The 25,297-nt window shown below is 35.8% G+C and overlaps 1 protein-coding gene across 11 annotated transcripts in view; it reads left to right on the top strand.

The window, feature by feature from the left end:
• Ccser2 (coiled-coil serine rich protein 2) overlaps positions 1–25,297 on the top strand; it is a 162,851-nt gene that overhangs the window by 19,675 nt on the left and 117,879 nt on the right. For 9 of the 11 annotated variants that reach the window (XR_015447368.1, XR_015447369.1, XM_087201139.1 and 6 more), the window contains exons 2-3: positions 9,204–10,659; positions 12,417–12,619. Coding sequence is in view for 9 of the 11 variants with exons in the window: in XM_087201139.1 (XP_087057265.1) it covers positions 9,243–10,659; positions 12,417–12,619 (1,620 nt within the window). In the remaining 2 variants the exon portion in view is untranslated. Of the gene's footprint in view, positions 1–6,396; positions 6,463–9,203; positions 10,660–12,416; positions 12,620–25,297 lie in introns of all 11 variants that reach the window. The other 2 variants (XM_087201138.1, XM_013066670.3) reach the window with 1 other exon arrangement.

The raw sequence follows: 25,297 nt of genomic DNA, 5'->3' as shown, positions 1-25,297 counted from the left end.
TGTTAACCTTCCCCTGTTGCTTATGGAATACTTTGTCTGCTGCTGGTTCCTAACCTGGAATCTCAGGTGCCCTTTGCTCACTTCTGTGAGAGAGACTCTCATATTTCATAGTACAGAAGAGTACTCCTCAAGATTTTTCTGTGAGTGAGAGTGACCTCCCTAAAAGTACATTTTACGTGGTACACTCACTTATCTAGACATACAACTGAAACGGTCATGAAACATTTACTCTCGCTTTATATGATGCCTTCTGATATTTTCTAATCTGTTCTTATTGTAGCAAGGACACTTCCCATTATTAAGTGGGAAGAGACTGCATGAGGATATGCAAAGATAATTTTAAGGAAAACCTGTTGAAGCTATGACCATTTTAGGTTGGTTTTCCTTGTATGAGGTGCTTATTAAAGCAAAAATGTTTATATAAAATAAATACATTTACAACACTTGCCTGTTAGGGCAGCTGTAAAAAAATACCTTACACTGGGTAACTTGAAAACAATAGAAATTTATTGCTTGTTGTTCTAAGATCAGTCTAAGATCAGATCACTGGGAAATTTGCTGCCTGGTGAGGGCTCTTTTCGTCACACACCATGTGTTTTAACTGTTTCTCCACATGGTGTAAGGGAGAAAAATCATCTCCCGTGCACCTGTCTTATAAAGGCAGTAATCTCCATGAAGGCTTTGCCTCATGAGCTAATGACCTCCTTAAGGTCCCACCTCAGTATTGTGTTGGGATTGGTTTCACCAAATGAATTTCGGGGAGACGCATTCAGACCACAGTAGTACTGTTTAAGGTTAAAAAACATTGCAGTCTTACTCTCAGTAAGGTCCACTGAATTTGACTTTTCTAGTTTGTGTGCTCTGACAAGTAAGATCCTTACCACACACAAATGGAATCACTTCATACAAAGAGACTGAGTCTGTATCGTACTGTTTACCATTTTACAGTATAATCTTTTACCGGCTGGCTTATGTATAGGATTGTATTTGTTCTTTCTCTTCTAATGCTTTGGCTGACTGGCTTTCATTTCATTATCTCTCCTTTTACTTAAGCTTTCTTTCTCATTCTGCTTTTCAGAACTTGCCTATACCAGCCAGTTGTACTTGCGGTGCTCTTCTCTTCTCTTTCTACTTAGAATATTGGTTTTCATTTTCCTCTATTGATTTCTGAGCCACTTGTAATTTGTTGTGGTGGAAAGAGGTATTTTCTTGGGCTTACTGTATATGACACTGCATAATTCTCTTATTTGTGGTAGTTGACTAATTTGCTTTTTTATGTTCCTTTTTCATGTACTTAGCTGTGTTTGCATGGAGAGAGTTATTGTAAGGCACAGTTCCTGTCCGTGTTATAATTTATTACTCAAAAGTAATTTTTTCTCTTTCTGTGGTATTCTTGAAAAAAACTGCAATTTTTAAATTATTGGTATGTGTTTGTAAGATATAATAATTACATTCATCTTGGGGAATTAGTACATACTGCATTTTGATCATTTTTACTTCCTTTTCCCCCTTTCTCCCCTTCCCAGATCCCCTTGCCATCTCCACAAAGTCTACCTCCTTTTTTCTGGTCATCTCTTTTTGAATTAGTACATCTTGTAATTTGTACGTTATTTTCAGTTCTTCAGGAGGGTCTAGTAACACCAGTTTTCCTCAGTCTATTCTTTTTTTTTTTTTTGATACCTGGGACAGAACTCAGGTCCATGCGCTTGCGCAGCAGGCAGTGAAACCACTGAGATAAATCCCCGGCCCCTCAGTCTCCTCTTGTATGTTTATGTTGAATGTCTAACGTTTTCCAGCTTCTTATGGTTAAACTTAGCATTTTTTTCAGCTTTCTGTCCCTTTACTCCTCCCTCTTCTACCCCCTTTTCTTAATATGCTTTTAAAAGCTTCCCTGAGGTGTTGATTTCTTCAGGAAGTTGGTTGTTCTTTGCGGGTTTCCATTAAAACAAGCTCTACAATTGCTTTGAATAATTCATAAATGTTTTCTCTGTTCTACACAACTTTTACACTTAGAGAAGGAACAGGTTTTCTGATTTTTGCTCCATGAATAGTTCTTTAATATTTTGCATGTTAAATTTGCTTGAATTTCTGCATGTTAAATTTTCTCCCCTACTCATTACAAAACTAAACAGAGCTCTGACATAGGTTTGTCCTGTAGCTCGCCACATCCGGTATCTCAGCTACTTCATGTAGTGTAAAGTACTGGGGAGAGAATACTGTAGTCTCTTCTGTTCTATTCTTTCATTTACCAACAAATCCTGCTTGTCATAACCAGTAAACTGATGTCAGTCATAACCCACCATTCAAAAACACAGGTATATTGAGCATTAGCTTAAGTAAATGAGTTGGAAGGGGGCCATATGAAATAATGATGAAATCTGAATTCTGGTCCCATTGCTTACTAGTTGTGTTATATATATAAAATATAAAATACATATAAAATTATATATATTAAAATTTTTTTTTTTTTTAGACAAGAGTTTGTGCTGTATAGTTCAGGCTGGGCTTGAACTTTGTATGTAGCACAGGTTGGCCTTGAACTCTCATGAACTTGGACAAGTTACTTAAATGGAAGCTCTTCTTTATCTTATATTTGATGAGATCTTTTCCCAAATGTTGTCCCTTCATTTTTTTATTTTTAACCCTCTCCTTTAGCTCTTTTCTGCAGAAAATAGGGCACAGAATTAAAAGTTAAAACCAAAAATGATTTCTTATCCCCTTAAGTTACTGTCTTTTCTTATTTGTCTTTAAAAGAATAGGTTATGTTTCCTGACTCCAGTTTTTATCATTTTCATTCTTGAACCTGCTACAGTCAGGTTTCTGTGCCTTATCTCATCTCCTAAAACTGCTCTGGCTGTTTTTCTGTTCTTGTATCTCTGGTAAACTGGTAGGTCTAGAGGCTTGAATAGGTTCAGATTCAGTTTGTTTAGGCAAGGATATTTCATAGGTGGTATTGTGTATTTCTTCTTGTCTTCTAATAGGAGGTCATGATTGATTAGTTTCAGGTGTCTGTTCACATGATGGGTTTAGCAATCATTGATGATTGCTACTTAGATCTATTAAATTATCAGAGTTTTCAAAATGATGATTTTCTGATTTTGCAAATGTATTATTTTTTCTGTTTTTATGAGGGTTTTTTTTTCTGTTTTTTTTTTTTAAATTTTGAGGATCAAAACCAGGGCCTTATGCACACTAAGTAAGCAGTCTCCCAATAAGCTCTTACCTCTCAGTTGTGATTACTTTATAAAGAAAATTTTCCCTCATCCACTAGTATTCAGTTAGCTTGAAATAAAGGCAAGATAGATGCTTAACTGTTTTATCAGTTTGTAGAATAAACTTTTAGCAATAAGGCTCATTTTTCTTATGATAAAGTTAGGAGTCGTTAATTTGAAGACTTAACTTTTTAGGGAAACTTTTTAAAATTGAGGTACTACAACTTACATACAGTACAGTACATAAATCTACATGGACGTTAATTTTACACCATCCAGATGAAGTGATAGACTCTTGCCAACACCTCAGTCAGCCTCTTTTCATTCAGGTCCCCTTGGAGAGTTAACCCCGATCCAGGAGTTCTTAACATGTGAACCCCAGATCAGCATCATTTGTTAGAAATACATTTCCCTTTTCCCTGTTCTTTTTTTCTCACTGGTACTGGGGATTGGATCCAGGGAGCACTGAGGCACCACTACAGCTTTAGAAACACACTTTCTAATGCCCTACCCTAGGCATTGACTCAACAGACTCTGGGGGCCAAAACCCCCTGATTTCCCTGATAATGTTTTAGCAGTCTTTCAAGTGATCCAGTATATAGTGTCCACTACTGTGTTCTAACTTCTTATCCTAATTAGTTTATTTAACCTATTCTTGACCTCTCCTCACATAAAAGGATCAACTGAACATTTTTCACATTCCATTCTATTTCCTGTAGCAGCTGTGGATCTTTTTTTGTGGTCTGGGGGCAGGAAGGACTTGCCCCTTTCTCAGCTTCTTAAGGCCTTTCCTTTATGGGAAAGAGGATATAGAAAACAAAGGGACTTTGTGTTCATCCTGGGGCAACCTCTGATCACCTTCTGTGTGCCCCAACCTTCTTGAACACTAGGTGGAGGCCGCGGAAAAGAACTTGGTGTTCCAAATTAACATGCAGCTGGGTTATCTTAGTGTTCCTTCTTAGTGTTCCCTTTTTCTCATATGCTCTGCTGAAAGTGAGACTATTCAGGTAAACCTCACAGCAGTTTACATGCTTTGTGGTAGTTGATGTACAGAGCTGAAGAGTAAGGAGGGGTGTTACATATTCTGCTGTAATCTGAAGGTTGCCAGATGTTCTGGGTTTTATAAATCTGAAGAAATATTATTTAGCAATTAACATTTTAGTTAGTTAAGTTTCTCTTTAGAATTTAGAATGCTGAGCAAATGAAGGAGAAGTAGCCTTTAAAGTACAACCCAAAAATGAGTGGCCCTGTTAAATGCATTCTGTTTTAAAAGACAGCGTAACTATTCAGGTGTTATGCTTGGTCATTATTCAGTTTGGTACCAGCATCTTTTCCTCAGTCTCTGCATATTAATGACATTTACATGCCCCATAGTTAATTTGTGTTCATGTTCGTGAACTAAATGATAATGTTTGGAGGGAAAGATTTTTATGCTTTGGCCAGGAACTTCTTGTTCTTCTCACCTGGTAGTATTCTCCCTGTCCTTTGAAGTAAAATTTCAGGGATTAATTCACTTTGACTTTGTATTTCAGGTTCATAAACCATAGATTCCTTCTGAGCCTAACTTACTCAAGTTACTTGGATCTCCACCTGAGTAAAAATTAAGTTGTAGAGGAGGTCAGAAAGGTTGATACAATAGTAACTGAGCCATTGTGCTGAACTTGCTGTGGCCATTTTAAAACCATGAAGAATCTGGAATGAAGTAGTACTATTTTAACTCTTTTTCTTTGGGCAGAGATATCCTTTTTACTTACTTAATTGCTACTATCAAGCCTTTGAATCAGTTTGTGCCATAGATGATAGCCAGGAAGTACAGAGGAAAGGGAGATAGGGAAGAAGTAGCTGAGCAATGTAAGGTAAAAAGCAAACAAATAAGAAGTCATTTTAAATTATAATGTGAAAGCACATTTCAGAAGTGACTGCTTATGCTGTGTAGTTCTCAGCGTTGTTCAGTTCCTGGCAGAGAATTTATGCCTATTTAAATCCCTAAAATGGAGGCACTTCATAACCTTCTACAAAGTTATTTGAAAAACTAAATAAAGAAAGTGAGTGGGTGGATCCTCAGATGATAAGGTAATGGATATGAAAGGGGTTTGAAAAAGTTGACAGCGCCTACTGTTCCTCTGCAGAACATCTCCTTTAATTAACTCCAGGCCCTTCAGTGTTAGGGGTCTCCTGTAGCATTAGCTGTGGAGCTCTTCCCTTCACTCTTGGCCCAATCAGCCACTCCCTCAGAGTATTTCATTCCTTTGTCAGGAAAATAGTCTGCATTGGCCTTGGAATTAGGTAGACCTGAACCCAGATCTGCTTTGGCAGTTTATGAACTTATGATTTTGGACAAGTATTTTAGCCTTTATGAATCTGGGTTTAGTTAGGTAAGGTGGGTTGAACATCTACCATGTTCATAAGTTATGAAAATTAAATAATTACTAAGGGTAATTATCCTGTAAGAGCTCAATGTTTGTTCCTTCTTTTCCCTTCTTGGCTATGGATTCCTTTTCTGATCAAGAAACTATGATTTACTAGATTTTAAAAAGGAGTTTGTATGCAGTTTTGAAAATTCTTTCAAATGTCCAATACCAATTCTGTAAATGCACTATAATTTAAAAAAAATTTCAGAAACTAACACAGGATATCTCTGACTCTAAGCCCTGTTACAGGTATTATTCTTAGCTCATCATTAAATTAAAGCTCAGAGACAGTATTAAAGTTACCTCACAGAAGACTGTATTGTTAGATGATGTAACCAACATGTACTTTTTCAAATTGTTAGTGCTTGTATTTTTTAGATAGTTAAAAGGTTGCATATTGGGTAAAGTTCATCAAAGTGCAGCTACCAAAATGAGGCTGATTCACAGTCTTTTATTTCATTTCAAAGTTACATGCAAATGTTGGGGAAAATTTCACGAATCTCTAAGGCAGAAGATAGCTCATCATTAAATAAAATGGCCGTGCTCACAAAGTGTGCAGATATGGGAACCTTATAGTTCACCATCAGACTATTTTATTCTTTAGATCACAGTTCAAGATGACTGACATCATTCATGTTGCTGTTATTTGTGTATTTAGAAATCAGTATATATATTATTGATAGGATTTTCTTTATTCGAGTCTAGGGATTGAACACAGTGCCTTTTCACTGAGCTACATTCCCAGACTTTTTTTTTTTTTTTTTTTGAGACAGGGTCGTATGCAGTTGCCCAATCTTGTGATACTGATGCCTCAGCCTCCCAGACTAATGGGATTACAGGTATATGCCACCACACCTGGTTTATTGTTAGGAAATAGTACATTCATATTCTGACATTTTTCTCCAGTGGCAGAGCCTCAAATACTTTGTAGTGACAGTGTGTCTGTCTTTAGGCTCATCTTGTAGCTCTGAGTTATAATACTGGATGTGCTGATCGTATATATTGCCCTCATTTTAGACAGGAAGATGAGGCATAGAGAAGGGAGAGAACAGTGTTCTCACAGTGTGCTTGTGATAGGCAGGAAAATGTTCTAGCCTTTTTACCTAACACTAGAGGACCAAATCTTTTTTTTTTTTTTGGTATCAGGGAACGAACTCCAGTCCTTGCGCTTGCGCAGCAGGTGGCGAAACCACTGAGCTGAATCTTTAATGTATGTTATTTAGTAATTTGCAAGATGACCCTTTGGTGTAATATTAGTACTAAGTTTTCTTTTTAATGGGTATCCATAAAATGTTTGTGTTAAAGACCAATATTAAAAATGGAGATGGCAAAATTTAAAAAAGTGGAGAAGGCAGTTTTCTGGCATAGATATTGCCCCTGTCCCTTTTTTTGTTCATGGAAGACATTGATGCTGTTCACGATACTAATGCAGAGTCTAGATTTGACCTTAGAATCCTTTTTTCTTTTTTGTATTTTGGGACAGGGTCTCTCTGTGTAGCCCAGGCTGGCCTCAAACTCATGGCCATCCTCCTGCCTTAGCAACACAAATGTATTACAGGCATGTGCCACCACACCTGGCCACAATCCTTTTCAGCATATTACTTAAGGCAGGTACTCCCAGTCAATCACAGGTCCTTAAAACAAAAACTTTTTTTCAGTCTTTATTTACTGCTTATTAAATTAATTTGCATTAAGAGATTATCAATTTACTTAAAAGTTGAGGCAGGTCTGTTGTGATCCTATACCAGGGCTCAAAGTGTATAGGACTTACTTTTTTCTCTCAGCAGGTTCACTTTCTTAAGGGTCAAATAGACCTGCCTACATTTAGAAGTTAGATTCAGCAGTATTATTGGTATGGAATAGGGAAAGACACAAGATTAATTGTAAATGGAAAGGTTTTTTTTGGCTGTAGCCAGTTTTGGACTGAATGTGGGACCTCTGAGGTGACCTTTACAACTTGAGTTTGAAAGGCATAGAAAGTAGGAAGTGTAGGGTGAATTTTGGGGAGTGAGAGTGCATCTTGTACCAGCTATTTTTTTTTGGTACCGGGGATCGAACTTGGGACCTTGCATTTGCAAGGGCCCCTGGCCCTACATCTTGAAGTGTAGCTGTTTTTGTTGTTGTTATTGTTTACCTGCCTTTCTCAGTACTGCTTTCAGGCAGTGTAATTAGTCTAGAAATCATCCTGTACAGTAAAGAATCTTTTTTTTCCCTATTACTTTGTAAAGTTTATAGGTTCTTAGTTTAAACCATAGTTGTTTGACTACAGCTGTGGAATTTTTGGTTAAAAATTTACACATATAGGTATATATATTCTTCCCTTTTTACAGTATTAGCTGTTGGGGACAAGATATAACTCTTACTATAATTCTGTAACTCTTAATTGAAAGTTTGTATGATCTTTCTCAATGTTTACTTTTGACATAGTTAATAAAACTTACATACTCTAGAAACTAATTCTTAGGCCAGATTTACATTTAAAAGTTTAACAAATTAGTGTTATAAAATACATACAATAAAAACCCCCAAAGGCATGTGTTTTTCTTTTTATATTTTGATTTTGTTTGTGTTTTCATAGAATTTTTACATGAGCAGATAGTGACCATATTTATTTTATATTTTAATATTTGTTGCATCTTTATAATCTCATCATAAGACATGCCGTAATTTATTAAACAATTACTAGTTTTATGCTCTTGTGAATATATTGAACTTTTTGTGTTTTGCATTATCTTTAAAATAAATTTAAGAAATTAATTTAATTAATTAAAATAAATTTGAGATTAATGAATGAATCAACTTCACTAAATCTTTATTTTTTTCACCTTTGCACTAATTGTAGTCTGTTCAGGTTACTGCATGGAAACTCTTTTGAGATAGTTGCTTAAAATGACGTTGATATTTCAACTACTAATGTCAGAAGAGTTTTTCTTTTTTTGGTACTGGAGATCGAACTCGGGACCTTGCGCTTGCGAGGCAGGCGATGGAACCACTGAGCTAAATCCCCGGCCCTGAATTTTTCTTTTTTTGAGGCTGTTATATTCTTTACCTACATCTGTTTCATGGCTTTAGTAAAGTTTTAAAAATACATTCCAGGTTTTGTAAGATCATATGTGTTGTTTTAAAAAATAAAATCACGTTTATGTTTTTAAGGAGAGTATAACCTAAAATAAAAAAAAATTATTTTGACTGGAAATTGGACAGTGTACTGTAGAAGTATTTTTTAAAATCCAAATTGGGGGCTGGGGATTTAGCTCAGTGGTGCTGCCATCTGCCTTGCAAGCGCAAGGTCCTGAGTTCAATCCCCAGTACGAAAAAAAAAAAAAATCCAAATTGATAGTCTGATTTTATTATTTATGGGCTTTGCTGTCATTATCCATAGCCCAAGTTTATACAAGTGTAAAAATGTTTTATTCCAGCATAAAGTTAATGATTTAATTAGTATATTCAATGTTTTGTGAAAGAGTTATGTAGGAATCATAAGTAGCTTTTGAGTTTTCCTACATGTAGTTCTATATGTATTTACATGTCCATGTAATAAGCCTTAGGAATGTTTAATCTACTTTTTTTTCCTCCTCAGATTCTGACAGATTTTAAGAACAAATGCACCTTATAGCTCATGGAAGAAAAAACACAAATCAGAACATTTTTGGATTCCAAGTTGCCGAAGTATGGAGCAAAATCTGTAAGAAGTACACTGCAGCCAATGCCAAGTGGGACAGCTGTTAATTTATTAGGAACGTCCAAGAGTAGTAATGTGAGCAGTTACATAAAAAACAATGGATCTGATTGTTCATTGTCCTATTCATTTAACTGGAGAAAAGCAAGTAAATACAAATTTAGTGCTCAAAGTATTGAAGAGCCTAATAATACTCAAAATTCACATGATAAATTAATTGATCCTGAAAAACATGTTCCTACTCAAGGAAGGTTTGATAAAAATGGAATAAAGGGAGGTTTGAAAAGTGTTTCTCTGTTCACATCAAAGATAGCGAAGCCATCCACTATGTTTGTGTCATCTGCAGAGGAGTTAAACCAAAAGTCTTTTTCTGGACCATCTAATTTGGGTAAATTCACCAAAGGCACATTATTGGGAAGGACTTCCTTTTCTTCAGTCAGTGCTCCAAAATCACAGTTGAATGGATTTTATGGCAACCGATCAACTAGCAGCATGCAGAGGCCTAGAGCAAACTCCTGTGCCACCAGAAGCTGTTCTGGAGAAAGCTTAGCACAGTCCCCAGACAATATTAAATCTATTACTTGTGAGAAAATGGTAAGGTCACAAAGTTTTTCACATTCCATTGAGAATTCATTCCTTCCCCCTTCATCTATAACTAGGTCACATTCCTTCAATAGAGCTGTAGATCTCACAAAGCCTTATCAGAACCAACAGCTACCCATTCGAGTGCCTCTCCGGTCAAGTATACTAGCAAGAAATTCCAGGCAGTCAGAAGTTCTCAATGGGAATGAACATTTGGGGTATGGATTTAATAGGTCTTATGCTGCTAGTGGAAAGAAGTTGGCTTTACCAAATGGCCCAGGTGTAACTTCCTCTTTGGGTTATAGGATGGTTCATCCCTCTCTACTGAAATCTAGCCGACCTCCATTTGCTGGGACTCTCACAGTTGATGGCAATAAAAATTCACCTGCTGACATGTGTGTAGAGGAAGAGACTGCAGATTTGACTAAGGACAGCACTGCTAAGAATGATCAAGAACTAATTGAAAAAGGAAGTTATAGAACAGAAAATGACCAGACCATGAAACATGATGCTAAAATTAGATACCTGAGTGATGATGTGGATGATATTTCCTTGTCTTCTTTGTCATCTTCTGATAAGAATGATTTAAGTGAAGACTTTAGTGATGATTTTATAGATATAGAAGACTCCAACAGAACTAGAATAACTCCAGAGGAAATTTCTCTCAAAGAAGAAAAGCATGAAAATGTCCCATCTAAAGATATATTTGATTCTCCTAAGGAAAATGAAAAGGACTTCAGTAAAACTGATGAATGGCTAGATATAAGTGTATCTGGTAAATATTAATGTCCTTAAGTTTATTTGCTTTCTCCTAGATAATGTTATTGACTTTACATTTAGAACTTTCTGATAAATTCTCAAGATACTGTCAGTTTCACAGAGGGATGGATCTAGATGAAACTTGAGTGGACAGCATTTATGTTCCTTGTGACTTTGCTCCATAGCTCATTTTTCACCCTATCGAAAGTGAAATCAGTAAAAACACTCTTGCCTTTGCCCTTCTTTAGCTGTCACACACACCCCTATTTCTACTTAGTGTAGACAGTCCTTCCCAAATTATGTTTTTCCCCCACTTCCCTCAGACAGTGGTATACCATCAAACAAACCATCTCCAGTTAGGTAGCAGATCATTGAGGTTTATAAGAGTAAAACTGTATTGTACCAAAAGGCAAATGAGATAATATAGGCTATATCCAATCTTATTTTTTTATCCCAGGAAATTTTATTATCAATCTTTATCATCTTCCAGAGGATCTTTATATATTTTTTTAATTGAAGAAAGTGAGGTAGCACCTTTTAAGCATTTCCCCTGATAGTAGGTTATCCTGGCCCTAAATACTGGAGAAAAGGTATCTGTGAGTCCATATATCCTGAATAGAGAACAAACTGAAGGACTTGGGTAAAGGCATGTGGTTTAATGAAGGGATTGGGTCATGTGTAGAGATGTACATAAACTCTTGGTTGTCAGTGGGTCTTATAAAAGTGACTGTCAGAGCAAGTTTTTTTCCTTACAGTGGGGTAACTGTGAGGTTAAGTAATGGGCACAGAGGAAGGGAGTTTCCTGGCTAGTGGTTAAAAGTAAGTATCTTGGGAAATATTAAAGGAATATGAGGCTTTATTTACAGTTTTAGAAATGTTGCAGAAGTGAAAGATGGCAGAATGAACTTCCATTTTGCTCACCATTCAACATTATAGTAGAGTATTTTTAAGACTTTGTACTTTTTATTGCTTAGGTTTTTTTTTTAAATTCTTTTATTGGTACATTTGTAGGTATACAACACAGTTACGTTTCTCATTGGGAACTTGTACCTTTATATGATGCATCTTGGTTCTTATTTTTTCCCCATTCCTAGCCCTCCCTTCACCCCCTCCACTCTTCCCTATTTACAAAGACTTTATTTCCATTTTTTTCATTTCTCATCGTTTTTCCTTTCCCTTCTTTCCTTTCCCCTGCCCCTCTCACTACCCTTACCCATTTGGACATTTTTTTTCCTATTTTGCATTATCGATTATTCATTCTAATCATTGGTACATTTTAGGTATACAATATAATGACATTCATCATTGGAAATTTGCACCTTTACATAATCTCTCTTGGTTCCCATCTTTCACCCTTGCCCAGTCCTCCCTTCAACCCCTCCATTCCTCCCTATTTACAAAGATTTTGTTCCTATTTTTCCATTTTCTCATATTCCATTCCCTTCTTTCCCCTACCGCTCCCACCTCCTTCCCCTTTGCCCCTTTAAATCCCATTTCACATTACCTATCATACATTTTAGTCCCCATTTACACTTTCAGTTTCTCACACCAGAGAAACTGTTCGGTATTTATATATATGTGTCCTATTTATTTCACTTAAGAGTATCGCCTCAATGTGCATCCATTTTATTGCTTAGGTTTTAGAAAATGGTATGTTTGTGAATGCTTTTTTTGAGCCTTTTTCATGATATATGAAATCATTAGAGCTTATATTTTTAGAAATAAATAATTTTATTGTGTGAATTAATTACTTTTTATCTCTTTTTAAATTAGTTGAAGACAAGAGTGAATGTGTAAAACATACTTCTGGAAATAACTTAATTTCACCGGATACAGATTACAGAGCCGGTTCTTCATTTGAACTGTCTCCATCCGATAGCTCTGATGGGACATACATGTGGGACGAAGAGGGCTTGGAACCCATTGGAAATGTCCACCCCATTGGCAGCTATGAGTCCTCTGAAATGAACAGCATAGTATGTATGGATCTATATACCCTTTTGGAATAGTTTGTTTACCTTACTATAAAAAGACTTACGATGTTGTATTTATTTTTAATTTATGAATACTCTTTCCTAGTTTGAAAAATAATTCATGTCTGTTAAGGGCCTGTAAAGCAAGCACATAGTACAGCATGGAGAATATCTGACATTGGACTTTAGTATACTCATACACGAATACATGTGTGTTCATCAGACATATACTTACTGTACATACTATATTGGTCAGGTTAAGCGAGGCCAGTGGTTCTTGAGGTGGAGCAGGACAGTGTATAGAAACAGTTTTGATTGTAATGTTAAGGAATGTCACTTGGTGGGTAGAGACCAGGGATACTGCTTATTATCTCCCAGTGCACAAAGTAGTACCCATGACAGAGAATTATCCAGCCTAAGATGGCAGTAGTGCTGCTCTTGAGAAACCCTAGGCTGGGCTATGTTGAGGGGCCGTTCAGGCACCACCTCTTGACTGGCTTAACACTGCAAAAGTTTTGTTGTTAGGAAGCCTACTGCAGGTTTGGACAGCTCTCTAGGGCAGTTGTCTTTAGTGACTGACGCTGCTTCACACTTGCATCTCCACCTTTTTTGAGGCCCCTTGTCACTGGCCAAGGGAGAGCTGGAAAGTCTCACTCATACAGTTACTTGCTTTAGCCTGCAGATGGCACCTGGCACTCTCACTTACAACCTGTTGACCAGCACTAATCATAGGTCCCACATAAATATTAAGAGGACAGGAAATGTTATTTTCCTGTGTCCTGAAAGGTGAAGGAACTAGGTATGTGAGTATGCTGGAAGACCTACCATGCATTTTATATGAGCATATTTTAGGAAACCTAAATAATATGGATAAATAAACCATATGGATAAAATGTAGCTGTTGTGTTTAAAAATGGCTCATCACAATTATTTTTATATAAAATATGATTTTAGAGAAAAGTCAAGCTAGCAATCTTTGTGGATAAATTAACAATCCAAGTGGATTTTAGGCAGTGTCATTTTCTTTATTCATACAAACCCGTGGTTTGTAAAAAACAGACATTGTTACCGTGGGCTTTTTAAGTTGTGTAAGTATAGAGGGAACACACATTTTAATTTAGAGAAAGTATCTCTACCTCATTAGATAACAAAGGAAAGATTGCAGATTAGGGCCTTGTGTTTTTTCTTTCTAGTACTTTTTAGAGTACGGTACTGTATGATTGAAGGGCACATGAACATAATGTCCAGCAGATGGCAGCAATGAGCCATGTAGTGTCTGATGGTTTCAAGAAGTTAACCTTCAATCCTCTGTCCCATAAGTAATGTCTGATTTAACCGAAAAAGAACTTTAGCATGTTCTCACTTTTCTTCATTTTGACAGCAGTGCTTATCCCAGTCTGGGTCAAGAAAAGGTGCTTTCACTAGAATATGTGTTAACTGTATTACTGTAATACATTTTAGTTTGGTTGACTGGCTCATCTGTTCTCATAGTAAAGAGTTTCTCCTGTGAGGGCACAGTGCATTGATAACCATTCTGGTGCAACCCCTATCCTGTCATGGACCCCAACAAATAGTTTGTAAACCGAGTACTTTCCGTAACACTGGTCTCAAATTCTGTTTGTTTTGTTGTTTAAATGCTGACAGAATTTTGCTGAGGTATAATTTATATACAGTCAAATACACACATCTGCAAACAGCTCAGAAGATTTTGACAAACATATATACTTGTTTGGCAGTTATGCAGATTAAGATATACAGAGGATGTTCCTTTTCTGTTTCTTTTGGTCATGCTTTTAGCAGCACAGAGAGATGCAACCACTATTGATTGATTTCTGGCCCTAGCAGATTAGTTTCCTATGCTTGAACTCTACAAATGGAACTATAAAGCATGTACTGCTTAATGTCTGGCTTCTTTTAGCTTCTAATGTTAGGTATTTGTCAGTTGTAGTTTGTTCATTCCTCTTGTGTCATATTTCTTTTTGGGAATAGAGTACTTATTTTATCCCATTGTTAGTTTTAGTTAACATTTAGTTTAGTTTAGTTAGCATTTAGTTTGTTTCCAGTTATTGGCTGTTAGAGAATTACATTGTTTATCTTGCTGCATATTTTCTGGTGAACAAGTATTATTTCTGTTAGTAAGACATGTAGGAGAAGGATCCTTTGGTTATAGGATATGCTTGTGTATACAGGTCGTTTTTCAAAGTGATCCTATTGACAGCTCCCCCCACTGGCAGTAAATGAATATATCTGTTATCTGTCTTTACAGGTTTGTTGTAGTGAGGGTGCAGTAGTATGGTGTTGAGACTTTTGTTTTGTTTCCCTTGGTAACTACTCATTGAGCACTTTCACAAATATTTGTTGGCCGTTAGGGTATCTTCTTCTGTGAAATGCCTTCTGTTGGCTATCTATATTTTTTCTTACTGATTTGTAAAAACTCTTTAGTTTGGATCTAAATCTTTTACATATGTAAGTACATAATATATGTATTTAAAAATATTTATGTGTATAATACATTTTCTACTCTAGGTTGCCTTTTAAATTTCCTAGTATCTGTTGATGATAAGACAACAATTTTAATATTGTTCATTTTACCATTTTTTCCCTTATTATCACTTTTTAAAACTGTAAAATCTTTGCCTACCTTAAAGTCATAAAGATGTGTTCCTGTGTTTTCTGCTAAAGACTTTATTTATTGGTTTATATTTCACCTTTCTACAGTTCACCTGGAAATTACTTTTGTATATGGTATATGACAGAGGTTAAAGTTAAATTTTGTGGGTGTCATCTTTCCTCATTCTAAGACAGGGTCATCTTTGTCATAAATCAGTGACTAAACACAGAAATATTTTTTGATTCTCTTTTAGTTCATTGGTCTACTTGTCTAATCTCCTGACCATACTACATAGTTTTAATTATTGTAGCTTTAAAAGTTTTGATATCTGGTAGTGTGAGTCTTCCATCTTTGTTTTTTTCCAAGATTGTCCTAGCTCTTCTTAGCTTTTTATATTTCCTTTTGAGTATAAGGATGGACTTAATTTCTGTAAAGGCCCTGGAGTAATTTTGAAAGGGATTGCATTGAATTTATGAGATCAGCTTGGAGAGAGTTGATGTATTTGTGGTATTTTTCTAATCATATTCCTCCATTTGTTTGGACTTCAGCAGTATTTCTTGCTAATGTTTTATACTTTTCTGTAAAATGTTACACATATTTTAGATCTTTGATTTTGTTACTATAAATGATCCCACTTTAAAATATTTTCAAAATTTTGTTGATGTTCATTTATTGTAATAATTGGCTTGTGAATGTTTTTGGAATTTCCATGTATACCATATAATCATACCATTTGTACCCCCCCTTCCCATGTTAGGATAATACATAATATTGATAGAATTACAGAAGAAATATTTTGTTGTTTATCATTAAAGGTTTTTTTGGGGAGGAACGAGTATTATCAGGCTATGGAAGTTCCGTTTTATTTTGTTTGCTGAATTTTTTTGTGGATTATATTACTGTTTACCAAATGCCTACTTCTTGTGATATAATTGAATCATTTTTTTCCCCCATTGGTTTGGTGGATTGCATTGCTTTATTTTCAGATATTAAACTACCTTTCCTTTGCTGGAATACATTCTCTTGGTTGTGATTGTATTATTCCTTTTAATGTTGTTAGATAACTATGTTTCCTTGTATTTTATTTATGTCTTGTGTACTTAATGCTCATGAGTAAAATTATTCTGCTTTGTGATTTCTTCTTTATTTTTGTTATATTTGGTATCAAGTTTCTGCTGTGTAATGAGTCAACAATGTTCTCTGTTTTTATTTTTTTTTTGGTACTAGAGATCAAACTCGGGACCTTGCGCTTGCGAGACAGGTGGTAGAACCACTGAGCTAAATCCCTGGCCCTCTGTCTTTATTTTTTTATTTTTTATTTTTTTTCCTCTGTCTTTATTTTTGAAAGAGTTTGTATGCAATTGTTAACATCTTTTTTCGTAAGTGTTTAAAAGAATTCACCAGAATTCAAGCTTCTGGGACTGGAGTTTTCTTGGTGAGAAGGTTTAAGATATTGGCCCATTTAAAAAATATACATATTCTTGTGTGGCTTTTGAAAATTTTATCTAAATTTGTCATTTGTTGGTGAAAGTTTTTCAGAATTTTTTTAAACATCTTACAGCCTTATCATGATGCCCACATTTTCATTCCTGTTGCTGTGATTGGATTTCCCTCATCTGTCTTCAGAGTTAGCAGTGGTAGGTTGAATCCTGTATCATTAGGGTCTTCCTTCTGTCTCCCTCTTTCTCCAAAGGACCAGTATAACTGTATTGGGCCCATCTAGATATTGCAGTATACTATCCCTATTTTAAGGTCAGCTGATTAGCACTTTACCTTACTTTTCTTTGCAATGTAATCTAACATCATAATTCCAGGGATTAAAATGTGGACAGTATTGAGGGGGCATTTATTCTGCCTAACACAACTGGAGATAACACTTTTCAAATTTTTAAAAGATAATACTGTTATTAATTATAGTAATTATTTTTTGAGATCAACATGTGTGGCTCTAATAAGCTGTAGATTTGATTTAAAAATAAAATAGTAAATTGTAAGCACAATTCAGTCAAACTCAGTTTAAATTAATCTAAACTGGTGGCATGATTATTCATGTGTCTTTCACTAGTGATTTGTAGTGCTATAGCTTATCATAGATTTTATATGGAGACCTTAAAATATTTTTGTGCTATTAATGTATTATTAATACTCTTGATGTCTTATAATATTTGGACATAATTAGTAGTCATCTATGCATATGAGTATGTGGGGATTCACATTTTCTGTAAATTAACATGGGGTTTAAGGATGACTCCTTTTGGAGAATGATAGTTAAGAGCTAAAAAGATAATGGGAAATATTGTTCTTTTCATATTTTAGATTTTTTCCCCGTTTTTAAAAATGCATGGTATAGTGAATACAATTTGTGATATTTTCATCTCTTTTATTTCCTAGTGCCTAGTATTCAGTATAACATTAGATTAGCACTCTGTAAATTACAAAATATAAAGACATGCTTTTTAATTACTAGCAATGTAAATGATAAATGCATTTATCTGATTTCATTGATTGCCTTACATTTGTAGCTGCTTACATCAATAATTACAGGTCTAGATTAAAAAAAAGCATCTTTAAAAAATCATTTTATCTTGTTCCTATGGAATATATTTACTCTTTTTATTATTTTAATTGATCCCCATATCCATGATGTTTCTGTTGAGATATATCACAACTGCCCTAGCATGCACAAAGGTCCTGGGCTGGAGCCTATGTACCAAAAAAAGGAAAAAAAAGAATAAATCGTAACTGCTCAGCTTACTAGATATGGCTGCACTTGGGAAAGTGAGTAACTACCTTCTAGCTTTAGTTTTGCTAGACATTGGACCTATGTGTACTCTGTAACTGTCAATTTATATATTTATCCCGAATCTTCGTTTTATATATTAGTTTTTACAGTGGAGTTTATCTGCTGTTACTCTCCCTTCTTCCATCTACTTGATCTTTTACTGTTTGGTCCTTTATATGCAGAAAAATGAAATGTCACAAAATGAAATGTCAAACACATCATTTAGTCTTAGCTCTTCATTTTGTAGGTAAAAATACCGAGGCCTGGAAAGGTGAAGTTAGTCACTCTAGAGATACAGAGGAATTACAGTTTGGACCAACTGGCCCCTGACTCATGGTATCTATGGTACCATGTGCCACCATACAGTAGACTGTTTTCCCTCTTAGGCAAAGAAGCTTATTTTTAAAAATTTTTAAATATTAATGTTTACTCCGTTCTCTGTTTTCTGTTACCATGTATCTGCCTCTGGAAAATGGTTCATTTGCAGTCTTTTGTGGAGAATACCTTTTTAAAAATAAAAACATTCGGATTATCTTCTTTTCTCTTGTTCATCTCTGTACCAAACAAAGATTGTGAGAATGAAAGGAGAAAGATACTACACGGAGAACTTTCTCCACGTGTTTCTTTGGCTCCACTCATTTGTTCAGCATGCATTTAAAAATTCCTACTATACATTCATATCTGTAGTTTTTATATATCCATTAAAATAAATAAAAAAGAATTCCCACAGTGTGGAACTGCTACTCTATTTACTGAGAAATACATATGCAGAAAGAGACAGTTGCTACTGAGTAGAAACTCAGGATCCTTAAAGGAATTAGTATTTAATAATACATGCCAAACCATTAAGAGTTAAGACTGGGCTGGGGATTTAGCTCAGTGGTTCTGCCACCTGCCTGTCAAGCTCAAGGTTCCGAGTTCGATCTCTGGTACAAAAAAAAAAAAGTTAAGATTTTGGGGGGTGTTTATGGTATTTCAAGGAAGGTTTCTTTATGAGTTTAAAATGAGAGGAGTGCCCCCCCACCCCACTATTTGTTTAATTTTTCTTAAACCATCTCATCAGAATATGTATTAATAGGAGCTAGCATGGTGCCACCTGCAGATTGCCCTTCTGTTTCTATAAATAAAGCATTATGAGAACACAGCCCATGCCCTGTAATTTGCATGTATAGCCTGCAATTTCTTTCATGCTGCTGTGATAGGATGGAGTAGTTATAACGGAATCTATATTAACCACAAATGTGTTTTCTATTTGACCTTTAAGAAAAAGTTTTCTGACTCCTTACGTTAGACATTGCAGATAGTTTTAAAGACTGAGAAATTAACGTTCCAACCAAATACTGTATAAGTTTCTGCAAACTCTCTAGGTATTTGATTTTCTCGTTGTATTTGATTTTCCCCAGGTACCATTCTTCTGGGCCCTGGAGGAAGGTATCTTTGGATCCATTCAGCACATTTGAGTGTCTGTTATGTACAAGGTACTGAGAATGCAAGAACCAAGAAGGCCTGTGTGGCGGTGCTTCTATTGTAATGTGGGTGGGCTGAGATGTAGTTGAAATATTTAGCTAACTCTTTAACTGCATATTTTTAGTTGATGAGTGGGGAAGTGCTACAGATAATTCACTAAGTGAAAAAGTATATTAGTGGAAGACCTGACCCAGTGTGGTGAGTGTTAGGTAAGGCTTTTTCAGGAAATTATATTTAGGCTAAGTGAGCCCAGGGATAAATAATTTCAAAGAGTATGTGTAATTAGAAGACTGTTGTGTGTTTTAGGAAAGGAGGGATTGTGAGGTACTTAAGGAACTCTGAAAAGGCCATGATAGCTTCAGCACTGACGGGAAAGGGTCTGTAGGAGGCTGACAGCCCAGAGCATTTGCAGAGCTGGAAGTCCTTGAGTCCTTGTCCCTGAAACTGAAGGGTGACTGTTAGAGAACTTTGGGGGAGGAAAGGAATGTAATTTGAGTTACATTTTTTAAATGGTTGGTGTGAAAGACTGAGTTAGAAGGAAATAGCCAGGATCTGGAAACTGCTGTTCCAGTGAGAGGTGGTAGTGGCTGTGCCAAGGTGGTGGCAGTGGAGACCTGCAGGAGATGGCAGTTTCAGAAATGAGAGAGCACCATTGACCAGATTTCACAGTTTGTTGTAGGGGAGAAAAACACTACTACTGAGTTTTAGAAGTTATAACTAATATTTCTGCGTTTGCTCACTCTGACAAGTTATCTTAAATTGCCAGTTTGGTTTGTTACTTTCCTGTTGGTTTCCCATTTCCTATCTAATGTTTCTTCTGTCCATGATATGTTCTCCTTATTTTAGTCAATCTAGAGATTTTTAATCTCTAGTACCTACTATATGCCTTGAAGGTAGCTACTTTTTAAAAAAAAATGTCTCTCTCATTGCTCCTCTAGGTTTCTGGCGTTAAGTAATGTCTCCGTAAATACTTGTTGAAATGGGTACCACTATGGCCTAACAATTACTGCCATTTAGTTCAAAATAAATAGAAACACTTAAACTAAAGGTACTGTTCGTTGCTATCTAGTATTTTCCCCATATACATTGTGACATAATCTCCTTGCCAAGTGAGTTTCTGAAGTGTCACGTGTCACAATAGTGGGTTGTAGGTAACTAGAAACGTGATGCCAGCATGGGTGGGATAGTGGAGAGAAGGCTTACAGAAAGTTGAGACGGTCTTAATGTAGGTAAATTGAAATCTTGAATTGATATTGCTACTTTGAGCTATCTGACAGAGTCACACAACCTGGAAAAATAGCAGGGATCTACCCCAACTCAGGTGTTACAGATAAGGTGTTACAGATAAGGGGATTTGACAAGACCAAGAGACTTAAGTTTTCTCAACATACTTTTTTGGGGGGGGCCAGACTATTGAATCTTCTGTGTACGTTTAATTAATTGGCATAGGTTCATTTTGTCCTGTTAATGTAACTTTTATGTTTAAAAATGTTTATCAAATACAGTTATTGTGACCCTTTAAACATAATTATATATTTCTTCATTCAGTATTTGTGTGTCTTGTAGGTTAAGTATATTACAATATGAACTTCAATTCAGTATTTATTCTTTGAGCTTCTACTATGTCCCAGGTGTACTGATAAATTCTGAGGACTCAGATAATACTGTCTTCATCCTTAATCAGGATGAAGTTCAAAGTCCAGACTCATAGGCAGGCATAAACAGGTAATCATAGGATATTATAAGCAGTAAGTTGTGATTAGTATGTACATGGTCTTAAATAACAAAGAAGGGAGGGATAAGTGTGTGTGCACACACCCATGCACGTGTGTCCATGTGCACTTGTGCAGAAGGTTTCAAAGATGAAGTGACATTTGAATTGAATTTTGCAGAATGAACAGGAAGTTGCTCCTAGTCAAGGAAGTGAGAGGGTGGCACATTAGCATAGGCAGCAGTTTGTGCCGCTGTGTGGGAGCATTACAGAGTCCTGATGCCTGGGAAGAATGTCATATCACTGAGATAAGAGTGCAAGGTGAAGAGTAGTTGGACATGACACTAGCAGAAGGTGGGAAGGAAGATCCTGTAAAATTGAAAGGACAAATGATATTTGCAAATCAAATTTTTAAACTAGTGTTATACTGATACAGAATTAAATCTTCTATCAGAGTGGGAGTGGTGGCACACACCTGTAATCCCAGCACTCGGGAGGCTGAGACAGGAGGATCACTATAAGTTCAAGGCCAGCCTGGGCTAAGTAGTCCAATACCATCCTAAACTACATAGTAAAACCCTGTCTCAAAAAACAAAAGCAAAAACTTCTATCAGTATTTCTGTTTCAATTCTTCACACATACTTTTTTTTCCCCATTAAGTTTATTGGTACATTTTAGGTATCAAATACCGTTACATTCATCATTGGGATCTTGTACCTTTACATGAGTATTTTGGTTCTTATTTTTTTTCCCCTTCCCTTGCCCTCCCCTCACCCCCTCCACCTTTCCCTATTTGCAAAGACTTTGTTTCCATTTTTTTCCTTTTCTCATATTTTTTCTTTTCCCTTTTGTCCTTTCCCCTACCCCTCCCACTTCCCCTGCTCCTTTAGACCATTTCTTCCTGTTACACAATATCAATTATACATTTTTAAAATTACAATATCAAGATCTAGGAGACATTACCACAGATTTTACAGAATTTAAAAGGATATAGAAAGCATATTTCAAAAATCTGTCTTGAAATAAATTTGACAACTTCTAAGAAGTACCTTGGAAGACAAATTATTGAAACTGACTCTGGAGGAAATGTAAAATTTGAATAGCACCTATTAAAGAAAGTATATTCCTAGCTTGAAAAACCTACCTATATGACAACAGCAGGCTCATAAACATTTTAACTGATAAATTATATCAAACAATTAAAGCAGAAAAAAGAAGGAACACTTCTCCCCTCATTTTAGGGAATCAACATTGTGCTAATCCTAAAACTGGATAAAGATAATAGAAGAAAAAAGTACGAACATAGATAGAAATTTGTTTAACAAAACAAACTATTGGAAGTCAGATCTGGCAGGATGTAGAAAGTGGTTTTGTTATAGGCATGGCAGTGTTGGTTCACCATTGGAAGATCCACCCCCAAAAGTCATCATTTTAACAGAGGAAAGGAAAAAGCCGTATGATCCTGCCACTAGTTGGAGAAAAAAGTATTGGACTAAATTCTATAGCTGTTCATGGTAAAAGCTATCAGGAGACTAGAAGTAGGACAGAAACTTCTCAACAGATGAAAGACATGTACTCCATACTTCCAGCAAAAACTCCTTAAATGAATGGAGAAGATACAATGCTTTCTCCCTAAGGTGGGGAACAAAGGCAGATATGCCTACTTTTCATCTGTTTATTAAACTTTGAAACATAGGTCTAAACCAAAATAGTCTGGCAATAAAATGACACAGGATAGGATTGGCAAGGTAGAAGCAAAATCTTTATATGTAGATGAAATGATCATCTACAGAGAAAATACTAAGAAATCTCGAGGACCCCTTAGAACTTGTGTTTGAATTTAGCAGATTAGAAAACACAAAGTATATATAAAAATTCAGATCTATGTATACTTGCTATAAATGAAGAATTGGATATTGAAATTTAAAAGTTATGTAGGAGTACAAAGGACCTAGACAAGTAAAAACATTAAAAAAACAGTGTTGGAAGACGTTTAGTACCTAATTTTAAAACTTCTTCTAAAGCTACAGTAATCAAGGCAGTGTTGGTGTAAGGAAAGACATATAGATCATTTGAATAAAACAGAATCTAGAAATAGAACCACATATATATGGTCCACTGAGTTTTGAAAGATTATTTAACATTAGCATTTTATAGACTATGAACTCAATTCAAGAGCTGAGGAAGAGACAGTGTTTTCAGCAAACGGCACTAGAACACCTGGTATCCGTATATAAAAAATTAACCTCAGCCCTTTATTTCCATACATGAAAATAACTTGAAGGGATCTATGAACCTAAATATGAAAGCCTAAAACTATAAAACTTTAAGAAGAAATTATAAGGGAAAATGTTTATGAATTCAGGGTAGGCAAGAACTACCTAGGATACAAAAGAAATGATGTATAAAAGAAACAAATTGATAAATGAGATTCCATCAAAATTTAGAACTTTAAATGACATCATTAAAATGAAAAGTAGTCCTTAAACAGACTATATTTTTAATGCATATAACCTATGACCAGAATATATAAAGAATTCTTACAGCTCATTAATAGACAACCCAATTAAAAAGTAGACATAAGAAGATGATAAATAGCCAGTGTAGCACAAGGAAAGGTGTGCAACTCTAGAATCAGAAAAATACTAATCAGTACAATAACAAGATTGAATTATACACTCATTAGGGATTTGAAGTTAAAAGTTTTAAAAGCCTTGTCATGACATTTTCTTTTTGTTGGATTCTCCCCCTTTGCGTTTAATTTGTCACGCCCAATGGATTCATTCTGCTGGGTTTCCTGGGGTTGTGATCCTCATTGTCTTTTCCTAGGGTATTGTCTAAAATGTTTTGGAGTGCTGGTTTGGTATTCATGAAGTTCCTGAGGTGCTCTTTATCATGAAAGTATCTTATTTGTCCATCAATTTTGAAAGATAGTTTTGCAGGGTACATCAACCTGGGTTGGAGGCTGTTTTCCTTTAGGGCTTGAAATACATCACTCCAAGCTCTTCTTGCCTTGAGGGTTTGCATTGAGAAGTCTGCTGTGATTCTGATGGGCTTGCCTTTGTATGTGATTTGTTTCTTTTCTCTCACTGCTTGTAGAATTTTGTTCTTCTGTTGGATTTCTGGAATCTTAAGTATTATATGCCTATGTATAGATTTTTTTTTATCAAGGCTAGCTGGAGTCCTATATGCCTCACGTATCTGTATGTCAAGTTCTTTTCCCTCCTTAGGAAGTCTTCTGCCATCACTTCTGTGAACAGTTTTTTAATGTCATCTGCACTGTCTCCTGTTTCTTTGACTCCAATCAGTCTTACGTTATTCTTCTTTGCATCGTCTAGCAGCTGCTGGATTGATTTCTTGTGTTCCTTTACAATTTTAAAGCAGTTTTTCTTTTCCTGGTCACTAATTGCGGTCATTTCTTCTATATCTGAAAGTCTATCCTCACATTGGTCCATTCTGCTGTGCAGACTTTCGATGGAGTTTTTAATCTCCTGGAAATCTGTTTGCATCTGTTTTATGGATTCCATTTGTTTACTATGTTGGGATTCCATCATATTCCTCAGATCCTCTATTTTTTTATCTGTGTCCTCTCTAGATTTATTAATCATGTCTTGCACCATGAGCAAAATCTTTGCTGTTATCTGAGTAATTATTTCTAATTTCTTTTTTCCCAGATCCTCTTTTGTTGCCAGTTCAGAGAGTCCAGGTGGTTGAGTATCAGATTGTTCCATCTTGTTTCCCTTTGGGGTTGCTGTAGGTGATCCAGAAGTCTGTTTTTGAGGCTTGTTTACATGTCTCCTCGTTTCCACAGGGGTGGGGGTGTGCTTCTGGCACCCGTGCGGCTCACCTTCTCTGCCCTAGGAGCTTGGGATGGCGGTGGGGGAGCTTCCTTCCGGGTGTTTCACACATACTTCCAGTTTGTGTGTGAGACTACAGGCTGAGTATTTCTTCTGAATTCTTTTGTTTCATAAATATGGAGTTGTTGGACATTCTTAACTCCTTCCAGGTCAAAGGCTGTGTTTCACAGAACATATTAGTAAACTTAAAAGTAATTCAATACCAAAAAGAGAACGATTTATTTACTACCATGTCTCTTTTACAGAGCATAGT

The sequence above is a fragment of the Heterocephalus glaber genome, unplaced genomic scaffold (assembly GCF_053883595.1).
Source record: "Heterocephalus glaber isolate CG9 unplaced genomic scaffold, H.glaber_assembly_v1.0 deba00001755, whole genome shotgun sequence".
Taxonomy (NCBI): domain Eukaryota; kingdom Metazoa; phylum Chordata; class Mammalia; order Rodentia; family Bathyergidae; genus Heterocephalus; species Heterocephalus glaber.
This window is presented reverse-complemented; position numbering and strand designations above follow the sequence as displayed.